Source organism: Osmerus eperlanus, chromosome 1 (genome assembly GCF_963692335.1).
Source record: "Osmerus eperlanus chromosome 1, fOsmEpe2.1, whole genome shotgun sequence".
NCBI classification, from domain to species: domain Eukaryota; kingdom Metazoa; phylum Chordata; class Actinopteri; order Osmeriformes; family Osmeridae; genus Osmerus; species Osmerus eperlanus.
In genome coordinates, this window is record NC_085018.1 from 25,042,126 (window position 1) to 25,052,887 (window position 10,762).

The window sequence follows — 10,762 nt, forward strand, 5'->3', positions numbered from 1 at the left end:
TCAGTTGAGTAACGTGTCTCTCCCGGACACTCTAGGATACACGGGAGCTGTGTCTGAATGTACGTTAGATATTTAGATTTTAAGTTTGATTGAAGGTGGATAAAGTTTGTTTTAGACTTTAGGTGGGTTTAGGTGTATTTATACATATGTGTGCAGTATAATCTGAACTACAACACAAGGAATACAAGTTTGCAGGTAGAAAGGTTGCTGGATAGGCCTACTGTGTCGTATGAACGGGAGGCAGAAGAAATCTAACATAGTGTGCATCTGCAAACCTTGTCCTGAGTATGTGTGTGTGTTAAGATACATGCAAGTTTTATCCTGAGTGTGTTTGTGTGTGTCTATAATGACCCGAGGATCATTACAGAGCAATTCTCTCAGACAGAAATCCCTTAAACAGCCTGGGGTTTGGACTAGCCGCTCTCCTCTCAGTCTTCTCTCTCCCCGAGAGCCACCAACCGCTGCCGCCGCCAAAAATAACACCGGAGCGCCATTCGAACCCGCGCCTCGCCACGACCGACCCTGCCGCGGGAGACGGATCAAAACACACACAAAAAAAGGAAACACATCACGTGGAGAAGGAAAAGATGGGGGAAAAAATATTGTCCTTATATCGTAACTCTACGAGTGAGTCACTTCAAGATAAACTGATGACTTTGGCAAGAGCACAACCACACATACCTAGGCCTATAGGCCAAGTGTGTGTGTGTGTGTGCGTGTGTGTGTGTGTGTGTGTGTGTGTGTGTGTGTGTGTGTGTGTGTGTGCGTGTGTGTGTGCGTGTTGGTTGGGGGGGATATGGGTATGTGCGTATGTGTGGTGCTGTGCGTGAGTGCGCATGTGTTATAGTTAGCATCGGATCAAATGAAATGCCCCAGGCTTTATTTATTTATTTCTGGTCACAATCCACATTGACCATAATTCAAAATGAGAACCCCAAACGTCATGACGCTATATGAAAGGGGAAAAAAAGAAGAATAAAAAATTAGACAAATACTTTTTTTTCAAACACTGCAAGTGATGAAAGGATGCATAATGTGCAGGAAAGGGGTTTGCCCTTAGAGCGGCACGTGAACGTTTGCAGCCATGTCGTCGTTTTTTCGTCCAACCATCCCATAATACAGTATGTAAATACTCATCCAACCATCCAATAATGAAGTATGTAAATACTCATCCAACCATCCCATAATACAGTATGTAAATACTCATCCAACCATCCCATAATAAAGTATGTAAATACTCATGCAAGCACCGCCCGTTTTGCCCGTCGCTTGAAAAGCAGGTGTGCGGGAAATGATTTGGATAAATGAATGAATGAATGAAAGACAAAAAGACAAATATGGGATGGAGACCCACATTTCGACCCAGGGTTATTTCGTGCTGTTGCATATAAGCTAAACCACCTTGCAGTGACAGCGGAGTGGAACGGGACTCCTTACAGACAGCATCCGCGAGCCCCTGAGGCCCTCGTGGACTGACAGAGTCCTGACAGGGGAGACGCTCGCTCTGCAACAGAAAGACCACTCACAATAAAACTTTGTAAATTACCTGGCGCCCTCTAGAGGTAAAACCGAAAGTTACAGGGTTTCAGAGTAGCGTCTTCGCTACCTTCTCTCCGGGTGATTGGGTGATCATGTCCTGGTTTGTGCTATGTTCATGGAATATGTAATATTGACTGACAGTCATCGTGTAATATAATTCAATATAGGTGATCTAATAACCAAAGTCTCAATCGTGCTTAAGCAATGTTGGATCCTTCGTCTAACTCACCAGGCTGGAAGGGAATCGGAGCGCGCTGAATTACAAAACGAGTATCCCCCTCAAACAGACCAATGAGCAGTCGAAAACGAGCAAGGTTCACAGTGCGTCATCACCTCTCCAAACAACCGCATGTTCGCTCGTTGGGACGGTGAGATAGCGGTGTCTTCTCATGTCGCTGCCTCATCCTCCGCGGAAAACATCGGCTGATGAAAGCAAGCGTCTCTTTTGGTGTGGCGGACTGGCAATCCGGAACCGATTGGCTCTATCTTCGTCTGTAGGGGATGACCGACGAGATAGCACCAAGCAGCTGCAAGAGTAACGCTGGGAGCTCCAGGTAAGCATGTGTTAGCAGTCTCGCTAGCTAGCTAACCGATCTGTTCTCAACTGTAAGTATGATTCGCCCAAAATAGCATATTTTGAGCTTTGAACAGGCACTATACTGTTATCTTATTGTGTATATACCAACCTGATATAGTTTACTAAGGACTCCTTGGCTGTCCCAACATCTACAGCATTCAACATAGGGTTAGCTGCCGTTAGCTTTGAAACTAGCTACTCCAGACTAGTACGACTATGACCGATGATGCATACAGACCGGGCCTGTTTGTAAACACTAGATAACGTTAGCTAGCAATTTAAGCCCGAATCGACATAATCGTACAGGTGGACGTCGGTGTATCCGAATGTCATCTGAATGCCGTTCGTCTCTTCTCCTCTCGCTCCCGTGCCAGTATTGAGCAAATGCTGACTGCGAACCCCGGCAAGACGCCCATCAGTCTTCTGCAGGAGTATGGAACGAGGATAGGCAAGACTCCAGTGTACGATCTGCTTAAGGCAGAGGGTCAGGCGCACCAACCCAACTTCACGTTCCGTGTGTCCGTGGGAGACATCAGTTGCACCGGTCAAGGCCCGAGTAAGAAGGCCGCGAAGCACAAGGCAGCCGAGGCTGCCCTGAAGATGCTGAAAGCAGGCGCCGGCAGTTCTGTTGTCGTTTGTGGAGGAGGAGAGGCGTTCGTTGCGGTGGAGGCGGCAGTTGACGGAGAGAGGTGAGCAGAGACTGTTTCTGCTCTGTACAGTACATTGACGTTTCAACCATTTAGCAGGCGCTTTTCTCCAAAGCGACACACACAAATAGTGCTCATAGAAAATGAAGCAGATCAGAAGTGATAGTTCCCAAATTAGGCTGTTTCAATGGTCAGAGTCCACAAACGAGCTGTATTTACCAGGCACAGTTACGTTACATGACAGTAATGTGTTTGACGATCCCTATGAGTTTTGTGTGCCAGCTACATTGTCTCAGAAAGTTCAGTGCTCATTGACCGACTGTCCTGTATGTGTAGCCCACCATTAGAGATGACCGACTGTCCTGTATGTGTAGCCCACCATTAGAGATGACCGACTGTCCTGTATGTGTAGCCCACCATTAGAGATGACCGACTGTCCTGTATGTGTAGCCCACCATTAGAGATGACCGACTGTCCTGTATGTGTAGCCCACCATTAGAGATGACCGACTGTCCTGTATGTGTAGCCCACCATTAGAGATGACCGACTGTCCTGTATGTGTAGCCCACCATTAGAGATGACCGACTGTCCTGTATGTGTAGCCCACCATTAGAGATGACCGACTGTCCTGTATGTGTAGCCCACCATTAGAGATGAAGACTTCCAGAAGCTCGTCCCAACAGTCTGAGTGCAACCCTGTGGGAGCTCTCCAGGTGAGTCTCCCCTCTCCTGTCTCCCCTCTCTTGTCTCCCATCTCCTGTCTCCCCCCTCCTGTCTCCCCCCTCCTGTCTCCCCCCTCCTGTCTCCCCCCTCCTGTCTCCCCCCTCCTGTCTCCCTTCTCCTGTCTCCCTTCTCCTGTCTCCCCCCTCCTGTCTCCCTTCTCCTGTCTCCCTTCTCCTGTCTCCCCCCTCCTGTCTCCCTTCTCCTGTCTCCCCCCTCCTGTCTCCCCCCTCCTGTCTCCCATCTCCTGTGTCCCTTCTCCTGTCTCCCCCCTCCTGTCTCCCCCCTCCTGTCTCCCTTCTCCTGTCTCCCCCCTCCTGTCTCCCCCCTCCTGTCTCCCATCTCCTGTGTCCCTTCTCCTGTCTCCCCCCTCCTGTCTCCCCCCTCCTGTCTCCCCCCTCCTGTCTCCCTTCTCCTGTCTCCCCCCTCCTGTCTCCCTTCTCCTGTCTCCCCCCTCCTGTCTCCCCCCTCCTGTCTCCCCCCTCCTGTCTCCCATCTCCTGTGTCCCCCCTCCTGTCTCCTGTCTCCCCCCTCCTGTCTCCCCCCTCCCGTCTCCCCCCTCCCGTCTCCTGTCTCCCTTCTCCCGTGTCCCCCTTCTCACTCAGTCTCGCCCCTCTCCCCCTGCCTCATCACACACACACACACACACAGGCTACAACCACACTTATTGTCTGCGTCGTTTGGGAAGCCTGGAAATTGACAAATATAATGATGATAATGGGGGGGATTTTAACCTGCAACCTCTAAATCTGTCGTCAAATGTTTTGTCACTGAGCTATACCCATCCCCATACTCTACCACTGAGCTATACCCATCCCCATACTCTACCACTGAGCTATACCCATCCCCATGTTCTACCACTGAGATATACCCATCCCCATACTCTACCACTGAGATATACCCATCCCCATACTCTACCACTGAGATATACCCATCCCCATACTCTACCACTGAGCTATACCCATCCCCATACTCTACCACTGAGCTATACCCATCCCCATACTCTACCACTGAGCTATACCCATCCCCATGTTCTACCACTGAGCTATACCCATCCCCATACTCTACCACTGAGATATACCCATCCCCATACTCTACCACTGAGATATACCCATCCCCATACTCTACCACTGAGCTATACCCATCCCCATACTCTACCACTGAGCTATACCCATCCCCATGTTCTACCACTGAGCTATACCCATCCCCATACTCTACCACTGAGCTATACCCATCCCCATGTTCTACCACTGAGCTATACCCATCCCCATACTCTACCACTGAGATATACCCATCCCCATACTCTACCACTGAGATATACCCATCCCCATGTTCTACCACTGAGCTATACCCATCCCCATGTTCTACCACTGAGCTATACCCATCCCCATGTTCTACCACTGAGCTATACCCATCCCCATGTTCTACCACTGAGCTATACCCATCCCCATACTCTACCACTGAGATATACCCATCCCCATACTCTACCACTGAGCTATACCCATCCCCATGTTCTACCACTGAGCTATACCCATCCCCATACTCTACCACTGAGCTATACCCATCCCCATGTTCTACCACTGAGCTATACCCATCCCCATGTTCTACCACTGAGCTATACCCATCCCCATACTCTACCACTGAGATATACCCATCCCCATACTCTACCACTGAGCTATACCCATCCCCATGTTCTACCACTGAGCTATACCCATCCCCATACTCTACCACTGAGATATACCCATCCCCATACTCTACCACTGAGCTATACCCATCCCCATGTTCTACCACTGAGCTATACCCATCCCCATACTCTACCACTGAGATATACCCATCCCCATACTCTACCACTGAGCTATACCCATCCCCATACTCTACCACTGAGCTATACCCATCCCCATGTTCTACCACTGAGCTATACCCATCCCCATACTCTACCACTGAGCTATACCCATCCCCATACTCTACCACTGAGCTATACCCATCCCCATACTCTACCACTGAGCTATACCCATCCCCATACTCTACCACTGAGCTATACCCATCCCCATACTCTACCACTGAGCTATACCCATCCCCATACTCTACCACTGAGCTATACCCATCCCCATACTCTACCACTGAGCTATACCCATCCCCATACTCTACCACTGAGCTATACCCATCCCCATGTTCTACCACTGAGCTATACCCATCCCCATGTTCTACCACTGAGCTATACCCATCCCCATGTTCTACCACTGAGCTATACCCATCCCCATACTCTACCACTGAGCTATACCCATCCCCATGTTCTACCACTGAGCTATACCCATCCCCATACTCTACCACTGAGCTATACCCATCCCCATGTTCTACCACTGAGCTATACCCATCCCCACACCTAGTATAATGTGTACTGTACATGGTGTGTATTATGGATGGTGTGTATACATGTTGTGTATTATCCATGGTGTGTGTGTGTGGTGAACCTGCGTGTTCCCCAGGAGCTGGTGGTGCAGAAGGGCTGGCGCCTTCCGGATTACACCGTTACCCAGGAGTCAGGACCCGCTCACCGCAAGGAGTTCACCATGACCTGCCGCGTCGAGAGGTTCATAGAAATAGGTGCTGTGTTCTCCACGAGGATTCATAGAAATAGGTAGAAATAGATGTCTGTTCCTACAGAGAGTTTTGAAGAAATGAGTGCTGTTAATATTGTAGTTGAGATGTAATTGTTGCTTTCTACTGTACCACTACCTTTTGAGCTGTATTGCTACTTATTTTACTGTTATTGACTGTATTTTGTTTTTACTATTTATTTTATGGTGTCTTTTTGTGCTTTTGTTCGGCACCTCGGTCAGCCTTGCTGTGTTAGAGTGCTTTATAAATAAAATGTACTTACTTTATTCTACTCTGTTTTCCTGTACTCTACTGAACTCCATACTGACCTGGTTTCCTGTTCCACAGGAAGTGGCACGTCTAAGAAGCTGGCCAAGCGGAACGCGGCCGCTAAGATGCTGTCCCGTATCCATGACGTCCCCGTCGACCTGAGGAGCAGCCACGAGGCTGAGGCTGAGGAGGACACCTTCACCATGGTAACACCTTCACTATGGCAACACCGTCACCATGGTAGCACATTCACCATGGTAACACCTGGGGGGGGGCTGGGTACACACCTCCACCATGGTAACACATTCACCATGGTAACACCTGGGGGGGGGGCACACACCTTCACCATGGTAACACTTGGGGGCTAGAGACCTCTGCACAGGCCTAATGATAAAATGTCCATTAAAACCACCAAGTGGTGAAATATTGTTCTGTTGAAAACACACATAGTTTTGCTGCAAGGTTCCATACACCAAGTGGTGAACAACGGCGACTCTGCAGTTGAGTCTCTATATGACGTTGTTGGAATTTGTTTTGTCTCCTCGACGCAGCACCTGGGCAGCCGGGTGGAGTCGGGGAAGTGTAAAGGCCTGGGCTGCACCTGGGACTCTCTGCGTAACTCTGCTGGGGAGAAGATCCTGCAGCTCCGAAGCCACCCCCTGGGCATGCCCAGCTCCAACTTCTGCTCTCTGCTCAGCGACCTCTCAGAGGAGCAACGCTTCGACGTCTGCTACCTGGACATAGGTATGTCCCCCCTCTCCCTCTGCTACCTGGACATAGGTGAGGGTTCCTCTCTCTTTCACTCCATCTCTCTCCCTCTCCAGTTCACTGTCTCTCTCTCTCCCTCTCTCTCTCTCCTTACCGTGACAGTTTGAGAGATAAGCTTTTGATCAGATTGGTTGTCTTGTCTCCCTCCCTCCCCCCTTCCAGAGGAGCGCAGTCTGAGTGGGCTGTGCCAGTGTCTGGTGGAGCTGTCGACTCAGCCAATCACAGTGTGCCATGGCTTCGCCCCCAGCCAGGACGCCGCGCGCTCAAGCGCGGCCCACAATGCACTGCAGTACCTCAAGATCATGGCCGGAGGGAAGTGATGTCATCCTCCCCAACGCCTGGAACTCTGGCGGGAGCGGACGGATGTGACCGTAGCCACGGAAACGACCCCTGTGGACCGCTTTAACCCCGAATGAGTAATGAACTGTCCCAGAGGGGAGGAGAGACTTTCCCCTCTGCCAATCAGGAGACCTGATATTTATCTCTTCCTCTTCATGCCTCTAGACGTCCTCTGAAGATCCCCTAACCTGCCCCCTATCTGCCCCCCGAGATCCCCTTACCTACCCCCTATCTGCCCGTAAACCCCAAGGAGACAAGGACTCTGTTCAGACTTCAGCCCAGACCCAGGCCTTTAGCCAAGGCCAGAACCAGGCCTATAGCCCAGGCCAGAACCAGGCCTTTAGCCCAGGCCAGAAGCAGGCCTTTAGCCCGGGCCAGAACGAGACCCAGGCCCTTTATAGCCCAGGCATCTATTGGACTCCAAAATGCCTCCTGCTTGCCTTCAGATTATGTGCCACCATGTCAAACTGTAGCAGGAAAAAAAATAATTGATCTGTCAAATATGTAATTATTGGACTTGCGGAAAAATGATTCCTGAAATGAGTTGGACACTCAAGAGTATCTAGACTGAGTTCTGTTTTAGAAGATTTGAACGTCTGTTGCCCTGATGACTCTGGTGAAGGTATTACTGAGAATCTACCCCAAACTACCACCTCTGCCCTTACTGCCAGACCTGTGCTCATTGCCTTGTCAGATAGATTTAACTGAAGTTAAGAATAGTAAATAGTGGTTTGTCTTTTATGGACACACTGAGCTACCTCCAGGATTTCCTGCATGCCTCTTTTAACCTGAGCAGTGATTCTCCAGGGCTGGGTGGTGCTTGGTTCACTAGCAGCATGCCCACTACTTTGTACTCGACACCACTGGCATTAACTGAGTGGCTATTTCGTAAATTGACCAATGGTTATGTGTTATGTGTCTGTGTTTGCTATAACCCCGTTTGAAACTGTATTTTGGTCCTATTATTGAACAAAATGAAACCGAAACGGCTCAGTGTTAAGATCGCTTAGAGCTGTATGTCAGTGTAGTCTCTGGCATGTGGTTCACAGTAGTAGAAAGCAGGTTTTTTTTGTGGACAAACTTGATTCTGAAAGGTTTCCAGGTGGTTTCTCATCAAGGAAATAACCCCTACACTTGACATTCCTCTCATCGTCCCCCTCCCCCAGTTCGGACTAGATCATGTTGCTGCTGTGTCTACCTTAACCAAGTAGATGTCACTGTGCTTGTTCATCCCCCGTCAGTGGAACACTTTTTCACAAGGCTCAACCCCTCACCCTGTTCATCAAGTCACGGTAGTTAAATCAAAGATTTTCAGATTTAGCATCTTAATCTGGATTACAGTTTTATATTTTCTCTCAGCATCGGTTAAATCCACACAACTGTACCGTTTGTCCCAATCTTCACTCCTCCGTTTCTCTTTTTTATAAATGGCTGTGGATTGTTTACCTCCCCGGTAACCAGGCACTCGCCTGCCTAGTCCCACCAGGTTGCCGAGGGCCCGCAGGTGTGGTTGCAGGGAAGGTAACCTTGGCAACCGCCCTGACCACACTGCCTTGTTTTATCTACCTCTGGAAGGGTCACGTTGTTGGTAAAAATAAAATCCTCGTCCGACACATTCATCACACATATTTTTTTCGGAAAGCAGATGCCAATATTTAAGCTCTTCCACTGATATGTTAAATTGGTCTGTTTTTATTAAATATGTTTGGGCGAGTTCACTTGTCACCTGGAACAATTTATTTCTTCTAGCAGATAGGATCGTCCTGCTAGCAGCTAGCAAGGACAGTCCTGTTAGCTAGGATAGTCCGCTATAGCCGCTTGCTAGCATAGGCCTGCTAGCCACTGGCTAGGATAGTCCGCTATAGCCGCTGGCTAGCATAAGCCTGCTAGCCACTGGCTAGGATAGTCCGCTATAGCCGCTGGCTAGCATAGGCCTGCTAGCCACTGGCTAGGATAGTCCTGCTAGCTGGTTTGATGGTCTCCTAATATGATTGACTGATTGATCTGAAACGTGGCCTGTAAGGGTCCCAAGTTTTAGGATCTGTTTTATTAATATAATTTTGAATAAAATATTTTTCAAATACATTTCAGATTCACTCATTGCTTGATAGCTCCAGTGATGTTTCTCACACACGTCCATACTTTTCATCTTAATTCAATAAATACTGTTCCTACATGCAATCTTCCACATACAGCAGGCATCTTACGACATTCATTTGTAATATCACGCTTTTAAAGGGTTATTTCACACAAAATACAGTAGATGAGTGGTGCCCAGCTGCACAGGATGTCAGCTGTCTACCACAGCAGGAGGGAGGTTCGACCCTGGAGGTCAGCTGTCTGGAGGGCTGATGTCCTCTGCATAGCCGCTGCTGTCTGACTGGAGACTGTCCCCACGACCCACCAGACCTGTGAGAGACGCACACACTCAGGGGCACACCTGCACAGTGCAATACACACACACACATACAGCCACTCCTGTCTAACTATGTGATACAGTTGTCTTACAGCCTGACTTGTACACACAGTCAGAGATCCCGGAAATAACCCCTGATGATATCATGTATTTATGTAGCAGACATATTCACCCAAAGCGAAAGAGGGTAGATTTGAATCTGCAACTTCTCGAACTACATTAGAATTCTTTACCCCTATGCTAAACCGATCTCTCTTGATAGGGTGATGAGTCAGAGCTTATCCTTTTTATCATCCTTCCTTAGTCAGATGGGAGTCAGATGACTGAGCGGTTAGGGAGTCAGGCTATTAATCAGAAGTTTGTTGGTTCGATTCCCAGCCGTGCCAAATAAAAAGACGTGTCCTTGGGCAAGGCATTTCACCCTACTTGCCTCGGGGAGAATGTCCCTGTACTTACTGTAAGTCGCTCTGGATAAGAGCGTCTGCTAAATGACTACATGTAAAATGTAAATGTAGTCAAGGAACGGTCTGTATTTACCGGGCAAAGTAACCACATCTCATAGCAGGCATGGTGAGACCATATCTCAACTACAACAGTCCTTATAGGACAGTGCAGCAAAACCGACATCAACACCACCAAGTGGAACTTCCCAGGACAGAACGCTGACGACTTTCTCATGGCCACCTCGAGCATTTACGGTTAAATGGTTTGACATTCTGAAGAACTTGTGTGAGGAAATGTGTGAGATGGTTTGGCTGCTAAAGCTGGGTGGGTAAGAGCGAAGAACGCACCCTTTAGTTCACACATACTCAGCAACACAAACAGTCTGGACTAGCGTGGAGTTCTCACCCACAGCCCACAGAACGGCCAGGGGATGTATATAAAACA

At 48.9% G+C, this 10,762-nt stretch overlaps 1 protein-coding gene across 2 annotated transcripts; it reads left to right on the forward strand.

Annotated features, from left to right (window-relative positions):
• Positions 1–1,831: 1,831 nt before the first annotated feature.
• tarbp2 (TAR (HIV) RNA binding protein 2) lies at positions 1,832–9,543 on the forward strand. Of its 2 annotated transcripts, none has more exons than XM_062472647.1 (7): positions 1,832–2,093; positions 2,491–2,805; positions 3,404–3,476; positions 5,970–6,087; positions 6,430–6,557; positions 6,903–7,131; positions 7,282–9,543. In XM_062472647.1, the coding sequence occupies exons 1-7, from the start codon at positions 2,041–2,043 to the stop codon at positions 7,437–7,439; spliced, it is 1,074 nt and encodes a 357-aa protein (XP_062328631.1). In that variant the 5' UTR covers positions 1,832–2,040; the 3' UTR covers positions 7,440–9,543. The 2 variants fall into 2 exon arrangements, with proteins under 2 accessions (XP_062328631.1, XP_062328641.1); XM_062472657.1 differs by having other exon boundaries at positions 1,834–2,093; positions 6,903–7,095.
• The last annotated feature ends 1,219 nt before the right edge of the window (positions 9,544–10,762 follow it).

Bases quoted from the DNA above. Each gene is read 5' to 3' on its own strand.
- tarbp2 (XM_062472647.1), top strand. From the start codon at position 2,041: ATGACCGACGAGATAGCACCAAGCAGCTGCAAGAGTAACGCTGGGAGC. The intron at 2,094-2,490 runs GTAAGCATGTGT...CTCCCGTGCCAG, and splicing joins AGTAACGCTGGGAGCTCCAG to TATTGAGCAAATGCTGACTG. The intron at 2,806-3,403 runs GTGAGCAGAGAC...CTGTATGTGTAG, and splicing joins GCGGCAGTTGACGGAGAGAG to CCCACCATTAGAGATGAAGA.